The 19068-nt window shown below is 36.3% G+C and overlaps 1 protein-coding gene across 7 annotated transcripts in view; it reads left to right on the top strand.

Annotated features, from left to right (window-relative positions):
- EPHA6 (EPH receptor A6) overlaps window positions 1-19068 on the top strand; it is a 1203504-nt gene that overhangs the window by 1036079 nt on the left and 148357 nt on the right. For all 7 annotated transcript variants that reach the window (XM_043994222.1, XM_043994223.1, XM_043994224.1 and 4 more), the window contains one exon: window positions 5045-5106. In XM_043994222.1, coding sequence (XP_043850157.1) covers window positions 5045-5106 — 62 coding nt within the window. The remainder of the gene's footprint in view (window positions 1-5044; window positions 5107-19068) is intronic.

Raw genomic sequence — 19068 nt, forward strand, 5'->3', positions numbered from 1 at the left:
GCACTAAGACTTTGGGGACACCCTGCGTAGTAGTTGGTCCTGGGGGACCCTAAGAATAGTACAAAAATTAAGATGACTTAGGGCAATAATATGCCTGAAAAAAATAGGCCAAAGTATGAAGAAACATTAAAATCAAATATCCAGAAATAACAAAAATAGATGGTCATATAGCATTTTAAGGTTTGCAAAAGCATTCTGTGTATGTGTGTGTATATATATATAAACATCTCATTTGAATTTCTTTTTCTTATTTCCTTTCTTTCTTTCTTTTTTTGTGGGGTTTTGGGGGTTAAGTGACTTGCCCAGGGTCACACAGCTAGTAAGTGTCAAGTGACTGAGGCCGGATTTGAACTCAGATACTCCTGAATCCAGGGCTGGTGCTTTGTCCACTGTACCACCTAGCTGCCCCCTTGAATTTCACAACTTCCTAGGATAGGCTCTACAGATATTATTATGCTTACTTTACAGATGAAGAAATTGAGGCTAAGAAGATAAGGAACATGACCAGGGTTACACAACTAACTAGTAAGGGTTAAAGGGAGTATTTGAATCCAGTTTTGCCTGACTTCAAATCCAGCATCCTTTTCACTATACTATGCTTCCTTTAAATTGTCAGAAAACAAAATAACAGGATTAGACATTCATTTGATTCTGAATAAATTTCTTCAAGGAAGTGTTACAGGATACAATTTAAAGTTTATGGCAAACTATAGAGGCAAAAGTACTCCCTACCTGTTACTTGACCACTCACTGGCACACATAAAGGTTCTGAGAATGCCCTGCAAAGTTTTGTCATTATGCTATAATTATTCATTGTTTAAATTATAAAATTGAATAATATCCTTTAAAGCCATTTGCTCACCTCCTGCTGTGAAATTCAGATAGAAATGAGTTACATGTAACATGCCAGCAGTATATTAGAAAAATAACTCTGATGATCTTAATTACAGCACCTCTCAGTTGAGGGTCCTTACTGAAACAGGAATGCTAAGAGCTCAGGTGTGAAATATCTAATTCCCAGGAAACAAAGGAGGCTACATTTGATTCTTTATTGCCCTTAATGAGCCAATGAAACTTGTCACTGATAACATTGAAGACTGAGCAAAGTGTCTCCCTAGGAATTACAGCTCGAACTGTTCATTTTAAAGTACCTTGTGTTAATATGCCCCAGAATCACACTAAAAAGCTTACATTATACTCCCTTAATTTTCTGAGAGTCAGATATTAAAGTCCAAACATATTTATTAAGCTTCAGATTCTACAATGTGACTACTGTATTCATTATGGAAACCAACTGTAAGGTCTACACCCTAGAGGAAATGGGTGATGAAGAAGGAATAGGACAATTCAAGCCAACACACAATCCAAAGTCTGTTGTACAGACAATAAATAAAATAAAAAATCAAAGCCAGGGAATATTACTATAGGCTTTGGTAGCCATATAATGCTTCATGGAGGAAGTAGCATCTGAAATGCGTTTTGAAAGGAGTGTAATATTTAGACTGGTACCATGGCAGGACTTCTGGGTTTGTAGGCAGAGGTCCTGAATTCTAATCCTGACTCTGCCAATTACCATGTATGTGACCTGGGGTAAAACATTCCATGTCTTTCAGTATTATTTTCCTCACTTGTATAATAAGTAGATTTGACCTCCCTTTCATCTCTAAGTCATTCTTCCTCCATAACTAATACACTCTATTGTACATAGCATACACATAGTTTACATACATCTATATTCCAGTCCCTTTTTCCAACGTTCTCCTTAAATATCCTCTGAATTGCAATCTCCTAAGAACTTGTTTATGCTCTGAAATTTTTGAATCTGTGTCCTCATCAGCACTAAGTATTCACCTGAATATTTCACCTGAGTATTTTCAACAAAAACACTAATGTTTTTGTTACTTAGATTCATGTGAATTTATTTTATATTAGGAACATTAGAGAATACAAGTTAATGCCAGTCCTAAGAAAGAGACTATCCCAAATGTGATCAGCTGGGATATCTGTTGCAATGTTTAATCTTTAATAATTTTTTCTTTAAGCCAGAAATTCAGGTGTGAAATCTATTATCTGCAGACATCATAACTAATTTGGAAGCCACATTTCCCAACCCACAAAGCTTCAGATTCATAAAAGAAAATGAGCTACAGTGACAAAACTAGTACTTCCATTAGGAGCACATGTAATTTCTTCCCAGATCTATTCTGTATTAAAGAAAATGCTGCCCATGGAGCAGTTTGAAAGTTCAAATGAACAGCATGAAAAATGGAGCTTAAAAATAAATCTGTCATCGATGTTTATTTCAGGTAAATTTCATTGTCCCTTCTTGCCACAGATGAGTTTATATTGTGAATTTGGGCAGTTAGGTTGAATAAAATGGATTCTGTTTTCTGGAGCAAGTGAAAATCACTTCTACCAAATATCCCACGAAGCATTAGTGCATTTGGAGACAGTAACGACTGCAAATGGGATATGAAAAAAAGAAGCAAATTATATGAGGCTTCTGATTTTTAGCTTCTCTACTGGGCTCTTCTATCAAAGAGAAATTACTTATTCGTCACATAGTGCTAGAGTTGCCACACTTAATCTAATCAGTGTCTAATAAAAATGTGATCCTGCACTGTTACAAAATCTTTCCACCCTCCATTCCCTGCCCCCCCAACTTTATAGCATTCATCTATCTACTGAAATTTTTCTACTTAGAAGTCCTTTTCCTCAATAACGCATACTGTGACCAATGGTTTATGCTTTCTTAAACACAATTTATGAATGTCTCCTTTCGTTTTGCCTTTAGAGAGGCCCCGTTTAATGTAATTCAGCCATAATTACTGCAGGGCTTTATGAGAAGCCAGACCACAGCTGTCTACAAGGCAATTCTGTATGTTTTTTTTTAACTGCTTCAAAACCCTGACTTGGACTTTTGGAGGTATTTAGGATTTTGTTTTTGTCTTTTTGCAGTTATCAAAATGATTTTAAATAATATTTCATTGTTCCCAATGACATGTAAAAACAATTTTTTTGGTGGGGCAATGGGGGTTAAGTGAATGGGGGTTAACCCAGGGTCACACAGCTAGTAAGTGTCAAGTGTCTGAGGCTGGATTTGAACTCAGGTACTTCTGAATCCAGGGCCAGTGCTTTATCCACTGCACCACCTAGCTGCCCCTAAAATCATTTTTAACATTGGATTTTTTTTTAATTTTGAGTTCCAAATACTATCCCTCTCTTCTGTACCTCCTCCCTTCCTGAGGCAGTAAGTCATCTGATAAACCTTATATCAGTTATACATGTACAATCATGTGAAACATTTCCATATTAGTCATTTTGTTAAAAAAGAGAAGGAAGGAAGGAAGCTTCAGTTTGTATTCAGATGACATCAGTTCTTTCTCTGGAGGTGGATAGTATTTTTCATCATGAGTCCTTTGGGATTTCTTGGATGGAATTTCTTGCTAAGAACAGCTAAGTCTTTACTAATTAGCTAATTAATTACTACTTAATTATTAACAAATATATTACTAATAGCACAATTGTTCATAATCCAATATTGCTGTTACTGTGTACAATGCTTTCTTGGTTCTACTCACTTCACTTTGTATTAATTTATGTATGTCCTTCCAGGTTTTTCTGAAAACATCCTGCTCATTATTTCTTATAGCACAATAATTTTCCATTACAATTATATACCACTATTTGTTCAGCCATTCCCCAATTGATAGGCATCCCCTCAATTTAAAATGCTTTGCCACCACAAAAAGTGCTACTATAAATATTTTTATACAAATAGGTCCTTTCCTCCTTTTTAAAATCTCTTTGAGATACAGAGACCTAGAACTAGTATTGCTGGGTCAAAGGGTATTCATGGTTTTATATATTTGGGCATAGTTCCATATTGCTTTCCAGAATGGTTGGATCATTTCACTACTTGTGGGGATATTTCTAAAAGAAAAGACAAGCACCCCAGATTTGATCCACATACTTATATAGTGAATGATTCAAATCAAGTTTTTCTTTTCTGAGTCAAGCATAATGATTTGATTAAAATAATTTGATTTTAATTGAGAGATTTCTTCCCTATGATAGTAGAGATATTTAGGTGGCATAGTAGATAGAAAAAAGGACTTGTAAATAGGAAGACCTGAATGCAAATCCATCCTCAGACACTTCATGTTTGTTTGGCCCTGGGCAAGTCACTTAGCCTTGGTTTCTTCATTGGTAAAATGGAGCTAATAATAATATCTAATTCAATGTTCCTCATTGTTGTGAGGATTAAATGCGTTATCATAATGTCAAATGCTTTAAAAGTCTTAAAGTTTTGTATAAAAGCTAGCTATCAGGGCAGCTAGGTGGTACAGTAAATAGAGAACCAGCCCTAAAGTCAGGAGGACCTGGATTCAAATATGGTCTCAGACACTTACTTACTGTGTGATCCTAGACAAGTCACTTAACTCTGCCTCCTAAAAAAATAAGAAATAAACTAAAAGCTAGCTATCATCATCATCATTATTAAAAAGAAACTTGATAAAGAGGTTCCTATTAACAATTTGCAAATGATCAAAAACAGCTGGATGGCTGTAATAAAACTTCATATTTGAAGGGCAACATAAATAATGCAGAGAGCACTGGACTTCAACATTGGATAGTTGAGTTTTAATCTATACACCACCATTTATTAACAGCTATACTAGTAATAATAATAACAACAACATTTGGATAGTGCCTACCATAGACCACACATTGTGCCAAGCAATTTAAAAATATTCTCATTTGATCCTCATGGTAGCCCTTCAAAGTAGGTGCTCTTATTATCCCGCTTTTATAGTTGAAAAAACTGAAGCAAGTCATTTAGCTTCTTAGAGACTCAATTTTCCCATCTGGAAAGTGGGGATAATTATACCTCTCGGACTTTCTCCACAAGGTTGTTGTAAGGATTGATTATGAAGTAATGAATGTAAAAGGCTTTGCACCATTTAAAAATCTCTACAAATGTCATCTATCATCATCAGCCTTCTCCTCCTCCTCCTAATCTATTCATTTGTTCTCTTTGCAGGCAGGCCAGTAATGATTGTGGTTGAATATATGGAGAATGGATCCCTGGACTCCTTTCTACGGGTGAGGTGTCATTTTTGGATGATATTTAAAGAAACTATTCTGAGTTAGGGATTTAAATCATTTATCATAAATTAATTTTTACATAATATTATTCATGGAATTTTTAGTGAAGAATAGCAGTATTTTCCCAAGAGTGAATTTCTTAGGTACAGTGATACATTAGAGTATAACTAGAGGGGATGAGGAGGGTGAAAGATTTGAACTTGATAACGTAATTGATTTCTCCTATAAGTATAGTTACCATATTTAGTAATATATATTTCGAAAACTGTTATTATGAAGGGAGAGATGAATTAAAACCCTGCTTCTACTCCTTATACACATGACTCACTTGGCTTAATCACTTTTAAAGCACTTTTCTATCAGATTTTGCTTGGGGAAATATAGCACTGGCTCGATAATTGATATATAATCGATTATGGCTCGTAGTCATAACTTGAATTAGAAATGGGTCACTCTCACCTTTGTTCCCCCACCCCCACAAGGTCATTGCATGATTAGCAAGAAAGAGAAGCAGGAAGACCTGGGAATAACTAAGCAAAGAGTCGTTTTTGGAGAACTAAATAAATTTAAGGAACACGCTTAAAAGCTTGCTCTTCAGATATCTAAAAGCATACGTACTTACACTTGAAAGTGGAACTGATCAAAAAACTTATTGATTCATTTAGTGCTATAAAACAAAAGATCTAGGACAATAACAGGAATCTATATTTTGAAGCATCATCATCATGAGACCTTTATCATTAATGAGTCTACCATTTATCAGAGGGAAAAATATCTATTGTTACAAATGCCCCAGAGAAATTAAGTGTGTGTTTGGGGGTCAGGGGGGAAAAGAGGACAGTTAAGAGAAATTGGTTTGTTTTTTATCTTTCGTGGCTGAACACATTCTAAGGCAAAAATGACAGGAGCTAGATAATTTTAGAACATTCTTTAGTCATTCTATAACAAAGATTCTTAACCTTTTGTATATCATGAACACTTTGAGCTGTCTGGTGAAGTCTTATGAAACCCCTTCTCAGAATAATGTGGATTTTTTTTTTCATCATAATTGAAGGAAATGCTAAGTTTCAATAGAGATTAACAAAAATTTTAAATAAAATTTCCCTTCCAAGTTCCCTTCTCTGAAATATGACCACAAGTACCTTAGGACTCCATGGATCCTAGCTTACAAATCTGTTATTTAGGGAGCTTAAAATATTTCACTTTCTTATTAAAAAGGCAAAATTTCTTTTTGTTCCATTTGAGACTTTGATTATTCTTTTTTTCCTTGCTTTTCATTCAAATGAGAGGTCTTCAACAATCCTATCTTCCTTGGCCTTTCATTTACGTATCATACTATCTAGACGAGTTGAATGCCCAACTCATCTTTCTCCCCTGATTCCCATTTCCATTCATTTTTCCCCTTAATATCATACCCTCCTTCTCTTCCATACTGCCATCTGTATTAGCAGCAATGATATATTTACAGTGTGACTGGTATTGATATCCTGCTTCAATGCTAGAGGCTGAATTCAGCAAAATTGTGGGGTTATTATAGAGCAATGCTATCACAATCCATACTTACTACCAAGTGTCCTCTTTTAGGCAAAATGAAATTCACGAGTGTTTGGGGACAGAATCTGTTCGTATTCTGTGTGTGTGTGTGTGTGTGTGTGTGTGTGTGTGTGTGTGTGTGTCTGTCTCTCTCTTTGTCTCTTTCCCCTTTTCCTCTCTCTGTTCTCTCTCTCTCTCTCTCTGTCTCTGTCTCTGTCTCTCGATATTTTTGGGATGTATTATTTTACACTTTCTCTACATTTCTACAATATAAAGGGTTAATGGTTTTACTCTAACTTGTTAAATGTTCCCTGTAGTATTCGAAGTGATTATAGAGTTTTCTCTTTCCGTTATGTTTATTCAAAACAGCAATTTGGGTTTAGATATGTATCTGAATAACTCATTCTAGAATGATGCTTTGGGTAAGTTTTTCTATCAGCCAAATCTGGAAACAGGCTATGAGGACAAATAGTATAACAGACACAAAACTCAAATTGCTGCTGGAAATAAGAGCAAGGAAAAGCAACATGCAAACTAGAAGATAATCATTTGCTTCAGCTATCTTTCATCTTGTAAAATCACAAATTATCTAAAATGTACTGGGTTAAAAATGAGATATTTACATATAAATGTTTTTAAAATAATACATATTTAGCTTACAGATACCAGTGAGTAAGGGGAGAGCTGTGCAATCTATATTGTTACATCATATTACTGTTTATTTTAAGCTCATGGAAAGAATGCTGAATTTGGATATTATAAGAACTGAACTTATCCCAGCTCTTTCATTTAATGCTTGTCACCTTAGACAAACCACTTCCCTTTTCCAGGCCTCAGTTTCTTCATCTATAAGGGTCAAACTAAATGACATTTGATGGTCCCTTCCCATAATAAACATATGATTCTATGAACTATTTTTATCTGTTTCTAATTCTCTATATTTAATATATACAGTGCTTGTCACTAACTATCTGAGTAACCTTGGTCAACTCAGTTAACCTGTCTGTGCCTCAACTTCCTCATCTGTAAAATTAAGAAACTGGATTAATATGGTTTCTATAATGCCTTCCAAATCTAATAGTGAAAAATAATTCTGCATAAATAATTCTGTATATATAGAGTAGGGCTTCTTTTTTACTGGAATCATATTTCATAATCATCATCATTTCTATAACAGAAACTCAAAGAGTTTTATAAATTTTCTCTCAAAAAGGCTTACTCAACAACCCTGCCTGGCAAGAAAAAAACAAAACTCACATATATAGCAAATAACTTCCTGGAATCTATATGTAAAAGGTAGTAGAGCCCTCCAGAAAAGTTTCCTTTCCAAAGTTAATTCCTTTCAACAAGGTTAAAAATGTGGAGGCCAGGTAGCTAGTGGATAAAGCGCCAGCCCTGGATTCAGGACAACCTGAGTTCAAATCTGGCCTCAGATACTTGACACTTACTAGCTGTGTGACCCTGGGCAAGTCACTTAACCCTCATTGCCCCGCCAAAAAAAAAAAAAATGTAGAGGTCTTTGTTTGGGCTTGACAATGTTTCTTGCTAAAGTGTTAACTCACACTTCCCTTAATTCCTTAATATTTGATACCACATTAGGTACCTGAGCTTGGACTTGACCTCTTAATTAAAGGTTAGAAAGCAGAAAATGGGGAGAGGGACAAAGACAATGATAATTAGCTAGGCTAATGTGAGACTTTCTTATACAGAAAGAGGCTCTCCTCTTAAAGAAAGGTGACAGGCCTGTGATATACACAGGGAAGTCCTGTATAGTCTCAGAAAATTATGCTACATGACCCTAGATAGAACAGGGTATGAACAATATGACAATGCAGTGGAGTAATTTCTGAACCAAGTAGAATTATTCATGGTCCAAGCAGATCTAGAGCTAAATTACAGCAAGGCATGAGCCACAATGGGGAGGAAAAAACCTGAACCTCACCCTTTACTCGTACTAGCAGTAATATGTATTCTTCAAGTGAGGAGTGGAGGGTAAGAAGTAAGTTCTCATTAGGGGAGTCTCAACTTTAGGATACTACTAAAAGTCTAAATAAAATGCTGGGGAATATGGTGCCCATATGTTCATGGATTGAGAGTAGGAAAGGATTCAGACTTTTTCTGTCTAACATCCTGAGGAAACTAAGGTATAAAAAGTGACTTGGCTGAGGTAGTCAGTGACAGGAGCAAGTTCACCATAGTGATAGGGAGCATGGCTCCAAAGCAATGCTGAGTGATTTCCCCTTTCCAAAAGGTCTCAGCCTAGAGGCATCTAGGTGGTACGGAGCAGTGATGTCAAACTCAAGTAGAAATGAAAGCCACTAAACTGTATATAGGAATACCTGCCGGCTGTATATTGGTATAGAAAACCACATATTAACATTATCTATGTTTTATTGTATTTTTATTTTGTTAAATATTTCCCAATTACATTTTAATCTGGTTCCTGCCTGTACTTGGAAGTATTGTGGGCAGGGCACAGCCAACAAGCTGTGTATTTGACACCTCTGGTAGTACTAGACTTGAAGTCAGGAAGACTTGAGTTTGAGCCTTTAGTCAGATGTTTACCAATTCTGTAAGATGTTAGGAAAGTCACTTATCCAATCTCAATCTGTCTTCTCATCTGAAATGGTGGTGGTGGTGGTGGTGGTGGTGGTGGTGGTGGTGGTGGTGGTGGTGGTGGTGGTGGTGGTGGTGGTTATTCATCCTTTCTTCTTGAAGAAGAACAGTGACATCACAAGGGTGATGTCTTGACTTGCACATGAACTGTATTTAAGTGAGGCAGAACTGTGCAAAGTCATCAGACTCACTTTTTCCTCCAGAGCCACTGGAGTCCAGTGGGGAGACAAAAGTCAAAATGATCAGCAATGGTCCAGTGTCATACTAATCAAACTACAAATGAATTCTATTCTATTACAGGAAAAAAGTAAAATGGTAATAACAGGAGCAACTACTTGACAGGGTTTTTGTGGGGATCAAATGAGATAATGTATATAATGTACTTTACAAGCTTTAAAGGGCTATATAAATGTTAACTGTTATTATTAAGGTAGTTTTATGTCTTGAGTATTGTACTTCAAAGATCTCTGAGAAAGGCAAAAACCCCATGGGCAAGGAAAGACTGAGTAAAGACTTGGGTGTGAGTCCTGTAAACCTTGATGTTTTCCATCAGGTAAAATTAATACTGGCCTATATTCAAAAACATGTTAGCCTGAATGCTTATGTGGAAGCTGAGGGTTCTTAAGTTTTTTCAGCAGAAACCCAGAATATGAACCAAGAAAACCCTGAATGGGAACAAGAACCAAAGAGAATGATGTGTGAGATAGACCCAACCAACATTGTACTCAATATAAACCTAGAGCTTCGGTTCTGGCCTATGGGTTACAAATATAATTTTCCAAACTGCTCTTTAGGAATTACATAATAGTTTCTATCTAAGAACAAGAAAGAACTTATTCGATTAATCAAGAATCAGCACGAGAGAGAGAGAGAGAGAGAGAGAGAGAGCATTTATGGGGTGCTTACTATATGCCAGTTATTATGCTAAGCAATGAAAATACAAATAGAAGCAAGCAAGACACTCCATGCTCCCCAGAAATTTACCTTCTAATGTGGAAGGGGGAAGAATTCATAAAAAAGGAGCAAGAAGGGTGCACTCCCTTCATGTGACCAAGGCGGTTGGCAAAGAGGAAAAAAAAATATCTTGGAGAGTCAGGTCATGAATGAAGTCAAGAATGCCCTGAGCCCTTCCTGAAACAGTGGCCTACAAAGGTAGATTCCACTAAGGAGAGCAGGGCATCAGTGCTTAGGTTTGACCCATCCAGAACCTTCTAAAAGTGTAGTCTTGGATAGTTGCTACTATAGATAAAATATTACTTTCTCTAAGCTTTTTATTTGTGTTATTATTATTATTATTATTATTATTATTATAAAATGCATTCATTCATATTGATGCACAATCACACATATTTATTTACTTTTTCATTTGTATTATACCTCCTGCTGAAGGCAATGGGGGAAGAAAGGAAGTGGGCGGGAGGGAAGGAGAGAGCGACAGACAGAGAGACAGACAGACACCCTGATCTCAAGAAGTTTGTTGTTGTTGTTGTTGTTGTTGTTTGCCCTTTGTTCTCAAAGAGGACCATGATATCAGGGTGATGTCATGACTTACAAAGAATTGGATTTAACTGAGGGAGGGTTGTGCAAGGTCACCAGCCTTACTCTCTCCTCCAGAGCCATCTGGGTCCAGTGGCAAGATATAGATCAGGATGACTGAAGATGGTTCCAGATGTTTAAGGCAATTGGGGTTAAGTGATTTGCCCAGGATCATACAGCTCATAAGTGTCTAAGGTCAGATTTGAACTAAGGTTCTCCCAAATTTGGGACCAATGCTCTATCCAGTGAACCATGTAGCTGCCCCAAGGAGTTTACATTCTAATGGAGAGACATAACATTCCTAAGTAGGTATATGGGAGAAACAGACAGCATAGATGGAAGGTAACCTTAGAGACGTAGGCACTAGCAGCTGGGGGGTGAGAAGAGTGAGAGGACCAAGGAAAGGGAGGTGTCATTTGAGCTGAGACTTAAAGGAAGCTAAGGATTCTAAGAAGCAGAGGTAAAATGGGAGAGCATTGTTGAATGCATTGAATGTCACATGCATTTTTCCATCATATTGTAAATTGAATTCTCTTTTTCAGCTATTTAGCCTTCAACTCTAAAAAGGTCTTTTTAGACCTGTAACATTCATTACCTCTCATACCTCTCATCAGGAACATGAATTACCAAAGAAAACAGATTTACTTTAGCTGTGGCTTTGTAAGAACCTAAAAGAACCCTGCTTTTGGGTTCATTCATATAATCAGGCATCTGGTACATATCTACAAGTGGTGAAACTTTTACATAAGCTCTACAAAGAGAAAACCCAGCAGAAAGCACAAAGAAAATGATTGCAAAAGAAAATCTTCACAGTAAAATGCCCCTGGTGCTACATATTCCAAAGGCCTCCAAACGCTGACAACTTAGTTTATCTTGTATACCTTTATTTTCTTCATTCATTCTCCTTAATATCTTGCACCAACAAATAGCCTGACTAAAATACAAAGCAATCAAGTTTGAATGGTCAGAAGGACTTAGCCTAAAATTCTTAGGACATTTTACATTGCATGGTATTATTTTGCTTTGAAGTCAATTCACAGAACACCCAATGTACTCATATTCAAACATGTCTTCCACATGTATTCCAAAGCCAAAAAGAAAGAATTTGATTGCCAAAACTAATTTTCCATTTGTTCAAAAAGTTGAGAACTGACCACAAATTAAATATCTAATGAGTTTGTCGATACAAGATTCTTAAAAAAAAAAAAAAGCACAGTAGATTTATTTATTTTCAGTAAGAGCTAGTGATAGGGACTAGATGTGATTTCAATCACACATGAAATTCCTTCTACCAACACAGATCTTCATTAATTTAAGTCATCTCAAAAACTACATGCTCAAAAAAATATTGTTGTAATTGTTTTTGCTGAGTTTTTCACTCATCTCCAACTCTTCATGACCCCATGAACTCTCCATGGGGTTTTCTTAGCAGAGATTTTGGAGTGGTTTGCCATTTCCTTCTCAAAAAATAGACTTAAAAAAACTTATTTGGATATAAAGTAATGTTTTTAGAAGTTGGTTTATAATTAGGTTCACTTGCATGAAAATCAACTTGATTAAAAACAGTTATATGTCATGAATGTGAAGTTACAGCTCTTGAAAGTATATCACTATATTGGTTTAATTTTTTTAATATAATACATTGTGAAAGAAGCCACAAATTGACTTAATATTATGATTCTTCTGCCCCTTGATCTTTTCCTTCTACTTGCTAAAAATTGTTTTAATTTTCCATCAAAAAAAATCTTGTTGGATATACCTCAGAAACTGTGAGGTTTTAAATAATATATAAGTACCTAACAGTGTTTCAAAGGCGGGTGTGAGTCATTTGAAGAGTTTTCTCAAACAAATCCAAATGCAAAGCGCAAATTAATTTAAAAAATTAAAGAAATCTTTTAAATATTTATATCCACGAATTATAAATCTGGTAAAGATGGCATTTTGCCTTATGTTAGTTATATTTTATTAATGAGCACCATATTTATTAGACACTATTTTTCTTGTAAATTGTACACGCATGTGTTTATATTTTCCTGTGATACAAGGATGACCTCAACCCACATTCCATTTATTTTAGATTTGGCAATAGAAAAATCAATGAAGGGGCATTTATCCATCAAGATATGTTCTTAGGACACCCAATGGATACCTGTATATTCACTCATTCAAAAAAAATCTGTTAAATGACTTCTCTGTGCTCTGTGCTATGCCTGCTACAATGAGAATACAAAAATGAAACAATTCTAGCTATGTTTTTCTCGAAGAAAAAAAATAATCATAGTTTAAATTAAATTTTTTCTATACCTTATCTATATAGTGCCAAATATTGAATAGTACAAAGCTTTACAGTTAAATTTTACCTACATAGGAAGGTCCCCAATTTAAAAATAGGCTGGAATTTGGAATACATTTTCCTATGGAAACAACAGTGGTTACATTTTCATTCTGACCCATGGTAGCTTGCTTAGCTGATGATACAGGAGAACTGTAGAATTAGCCTCAGGTCTCATTCCATGTGATACAGAATAGAAGTATAATAGTAACAACAAAAACAATAACTAATATTTATATAATTATTTAAGTTTGAAACGAACTTTACATAAATTGCTTCATTTGAGCCTCACAATAATATAAATGAAGAGAATGAGAGGTGATTTACCTGAAGTCACATAAGTGGAAAGTGTCTGAGGCAGGATTCAAACTCAGATCTTCCTGATTCCAAGTCCAGTATTCTATCCACTGTACCGCATAGTTGCCTAGGTGATGAGAATTTCTTCACCCTTTCCAAGTATTATACTTTTTCTCTAGCTCTATTTGCCCTCTCATACTTCTTATGACATTTTTCCTTAGGCTACTAAGCACCTAACATTCCCCAAACCTCAAAATAAAAATAAGTGTAGCTTACATACAAACCTTTAGCGTAGAGAATAAGAATAAGAGCTCCAGGCCTGGAGTCAGAAAAACCAGATTTCAAATCCAGGTTCAGATACTTCCTACCTCTGTGACCCTCGGCAAGTCACTTAACCTTTGTTTGCCTCAGTTTCCTCACCTGTATAGTGAAATTAAAATAATATCTACCTCCCAAGGTGGTTGTGAGGATCAAATAAGATAGTAATCATGAAATGCTTTACACACTGCCTGACACATGATAATTACTATATAAATGTGAGCAATTATTATTATTATTATTATTATTATTATTATTATATTTTGATTCTAAAATCACAGTCCCTGACATATTACAAGTAGAAAACAGCAACTGAGAAAATCAGCTGGTATACCAACTATATACAGAGTAGAGCTAGGCTAGAAGCAAAGTAATATGATAGCATTAAAAGATCAATTCTCAAGCTACTTTAAAAAATGAAATATAACAACCATGGTTAGGATTACAAACCTTATTTTTTTGTTATTGATAAAAGTATTTTATTATTTTCCAGTTACATGTAAGGCTAGTTTTCAACATTTGTTTTCATAGGATTTTTAGTTCTAAATTTTTTCTCCCACATTCCCTTCCCTCCCTCCTCTCCAAGGGGGAAAGCAATCTGATATAGTTTATATATGTACAATCACATTAAACATATTTCTGCATTAGTCATATTGTGAAGGAAGAATCAGACCACAAGGGAAAAATCTCAAAATAGAAGGAAAAAACAATGGCCCAAAAGTAGAAACAGTACGGTTCAATCTGCATTCATAATCCACAGTTCTTTTTTCTGGATGTTGAGAACGTTTTCTATCATGAGTTCTTTGAGGTTGTTTTGGATCATTGCACTGCTGAGAAGAGCCAAGTCTATCACCATTGTTCATCACACAATGTTGCTGTCACCATGTACAATGTTCTCCTGGTTCGGCTCCTCTCAGTCAGCATCAATTCATGTAAGTCTTTCCAGGTTTCTCTGAAATCTACCTGCTCATTGTTTCTTACAGCATGGTAGTATTCCATTACATTCATATACTATAACTTGTTTAGCCATTCCACAATTGATAAGCATTCCCCCAATTTCCAATTCTTTGCCACCACAAAGAGCTGCTATAAATACTTTTGTACATGTACAAACCTTATTTTCACTTGTCATTTGAACTATTAGAGATAGCATTAACATGATCACAGATCCATCAAAGTTTCAAAGATGTGAAAATGTCTAATAGCTGCTTAACGCCACTAGATGTAGTGGTGAAATTCCATGTAATATACAATTAAGTAGATTTAGAGATGGTTGTCTAAGAGGATCAGAAGAGTAATATTTAATGAAACTATATCAGTTGAGGGAAAGGGGAAGGAGAGTGGGACAGAATGACTCTAGTAGCTTGTCCCATAGTATTGTCCATAACATAGTTCTATTTTCTCTTTTTATCATGAACTTGGATTAGGATATAAAGTCCACACTAATCAAATTTGCCAACAGCACAAAGGGATGTTGTTCAGTCATTTCAGTCATGTCTGACTCTCTATGACGCCCTTTGGGGTTTTCTCAGCAAAGATAATGGAATGGTTTGCCATTTTGTTCTTCAGCTCATTTTACAGATGAGGAAACTGATTAATCTTTGGTAGGGATAGTTATTACAGTGGATGACAGAGTCAGAACACAAACAAGATCTCCATAGGCTAAAACAGTAGGCTAATAATGCCAACCAGGTAAAATGTATAAGGATAAATATAAAGTCTTGCAATTGGATTCATAGAATCACCTGGATAAGTACAAGATGGGAAAAACATTTTCTAAAAGGAAGCTTTTATGAAAAAATATCTGAGTTTTTGTAGGTGACAAATTAGTGTGAATCAACAACCAGAAGACTTAATGAGATCTTAGGCTATGTTAATCAAACTATAGTTGTTTGTCCTTCATTTTTTTTTGGTGGGGCAATGGGGGTTAAGTGACTTTCCCAGGGTCACACAGCTAGTAAGCATCAAGTGTCTGAGGCCAGATTTGAACTCAAGTCCTCCTGAATCCAAGGCCAGTGCTTTATCCACTGCACCACCTAGCTGCCCTTTGTCCTTCATTTTCAAAGAGGACTAATGACATCAAGATGTTAGGGTCAGGGTACAGTATGCTCAGCTGTGGCTGATCATTCCAATATGGGTTTCAAGGGCTCTCCCTTAAAACATTTGGGATGGAGATGTCTTTGAATTTATGCAGCTTACATTCCTTTGTGATACTGCAATTTACACATGGAGTACAGTGCCTTCTTTAATGCAAGCACACCATGCTGGGCAGTACTGCATCAGCCTCTCTCATGCCTCACAATCAATACTAAAGTTTTTCCGAAAAGCCTTGTGAGTGTCTTTGTATTGCTTCTTTTGACCACTGTGTGAGTGCTTGCCTTGTATGAGTTCCCCATAAAATAGTCTTTTAGGTAATTGTGCATTTGGCATTTGAGATCTGTGGCCAGCCCATCAGAGTTGCCCTTTCCACAGAAGAGTCTAAGTGCCTGGCAGTTCAGCCTAAGAGAGGACTTCAGTGTTGGTTACCTTATCTTGCCAAGTAATCTTCAGGATCTTCCTAAGACAATTCAAGTGGAAGAGGTTCAGTTTTCTGGGATGGTGCTGATAGACTATCCAGGTTTCACAGGCACACAACACAAAGGCTCTGTGGATCTGTAACCTCTGAGGATGGGATGCAACAGAGCATGGCTCAGTCCTCTACCCCTGTGCTAATTTTGGCTGGACAATCAACACCAGGAAAACAGAGATCCTCTATCAGCCAGCACTTCACCATGAATACATAGAATTTTTGGTTACAGTAAATGGGGAAATTCTGAATGCTGTGGACAAGTTCACTGACCTTAGTAATATACTTTCCAAGGATTTCCACATAGATGAAATGGTTGTCAAAGATAGCTTAGCATTTGGGAGGCCAAAATAAAGTATGAGAGATAAGAGTTATTAGGCTGCATTCAAACTGTAGTATCCAGATAAAGTGAGGTGATTGATATACCATACAATGTCCCAGTCAGACTGTATCTGGAATTGTCTCCAATTTGGGATCATACTGGAAGTTACATAGTTAAGCTGGAGTAAAGGTAACTAGTATATTAGGGCCATAGCAGTCATGCCATATGAGGATTAGTTGAAATGAGCTCATTATGCTTAGCTTAGAAAAGAAATTTAGACAAATATTTGAAAGTCAGAATTGTGGAAGAGAAATTAGATGTTCATTCTATCTCCTACATGAGCTCTCTGGAGCACTTGCCTTGTCCAGCTGTGTTTGCAGCTCAAATACATACCTCTGGGCCAAAGTATTTCCATTCTTTCAAAAACCTTATTTTCTACACCCACAACTGTACTTTTCATGCCAAAGATTTCTCAGGGTTCTGAGGGAATGTTCCATTATTGCACCATTGAAACAAGTCTGTCTTCAACCCCATATGGTGTTGAATAAGCCAGTATTGTTTGCTTCTCTCTCTCCCCTGTCATCCAAGTGGTTCATCTCCCACTCATGACAGCAACCTCCCACTTCTTATTGAGGCTCCATTCTCCCTAATTTTCCCTCTATCGCCTGCCCTGGAGTACTCATCCAGGACAGCTGTATTGGACTATTCAAATTCATCTGAAGCTGCTTTCAAAAATAACTGGGAAAGGAGGCAGAGGGCAAAGCTTGCTTCTCTGGCATGGTGCCGGTCCCAAAGGATGGGAGGTTTTGTAGCCCTTCATGCACTACACTACTAGCAATTTCCAGATCTTGTCCTATCCTCTCCAACCCCCAAATCATTTTTAATCTTTGTTACCCCAGGGCCTATAATAATTCAAAGCACGCAATAAGTATTTAACAAACATTCGTTGAATTGATTATCAAAAGTCCTATGGATAGCACTATTTTCATAACTGAAGCTAAATCCATTGCTATTTTTCACTCATAATTTCTTTCATATATTTCTTTCTAATAGTCAAGATATCTTTCCATAATAAATATTTCAGAAATATATCTCAACCCTCATTAAAAGTCTTTGGCATCTCCCTTCTTTAGTAATGAAAAAGTGGATTGCCATGGCATATGAATTTATTTATAAGCATATATTAAAGAGTGGTACAGACTGGTATTTATTCCCTGGGCATAATTCCAGTATCCTGGCATTGACCCAATGGTCCCCGAAGCCACCATAAGATATAGACTTACAAGCAGGCAAAAGCAGATGCTGGGAAACAACCAGCCAGAGAGAGAGAGCCAGGTTATCATAATGCTTTTGTGACTTGACAGCCAGCTTAGATATGTGGTGTGATGCACTCTGGGGTTTATTTCCAGCTCTGTTGCTTTGGGATACAGCAGTCATTATTATGTATAGCTTTCAAACCCAGCCTTCTAATCAAGACACTCCCCATCTGACAGTTAGAGGTTAAGCTCTTACAGAAGGAGGCTGAGGAGAGAGAAAAGATAGAAGAATGAAGGCAAACAGAATTCTGAGCCAGAGAACTGCAAGATGGATTGTGTAAACATGCTGGTGTTACTCATTCTTTCTCTGCTAAATTTGCTTTCCTAGGAAGAAACCATATGTCAAAAAAAATTTTGTAATTTCCTTCTGATTAATCTTCAGTAGAAAGGCCTAAGATATTAAATCTCAGAGTTCTCACGTTTCTTTCCTTCTCCCCTCATAAACAATTCAATTCAATTTGAATTAATATTTATTGAATACTGATGCTATACATGAGATTATATTGGTTACCAGGCTATGAGTGCTACATTAAACAAACAAAAAATGGAAAAAAACCTGTCCCCTATCCTTGCAGATGGGCTCACAGTCTGGTTTGCACAATCGGTAGAGCAAAATCAGATAATCTATAGTTATAATATCTAAACGTGGACTATTATTCTCCACACCCAAATTAGAGAAGGCGTCATTGAGATCCTAAATAGGCTCTATGCTGCAAAGAATGGAGCTGGGGCGGGGGGGAAGGGGGAGGAGTATAGTAGTTTTATTTGTGGTGGAGGGAATGAATTGTCCTATTCTTTTATATGCAAAGATAATCCTACTGAGATTCTCCATACAGGATGAGTGAACATGTCCTCATTTGCTTGATAACCAGGGAAATCATGTCGGGGCCTCAGAAGTCTGTTAGACCCTTTATTAACAAGTCAATTTTTTTGTTGTTATTGTATCCATACTAGCTATACCCCTAGCTAAGGCACTGGGATAAAACCAAACATAACTCTTTTCTTTTCTTTTCTTTTCTTTTCTTTTCTTTTCTTTTCTTTTCTTTTCTTTTCTTTTCTTTTCTTTTCTTTTCTTTTCTTTTCTTTTCTTTTCTTTGTGAGGAAATTGGGGTTAAGTGACTTG

Source organism: Dromiciops gliroides, chromosome 3 (assembly GCF_019393635.1).
Source record: "Dromiciops gliroides isolate mDroGli1 chromosome 3, mDroGli1.pri, whole genome shotgun sequence".
NCBI lineage: Eukaryota > Metazoa > Chordata > Mammalia > Microbiotheria > Microbiotheriidae > Dromiciops > Dromiciops gliroides.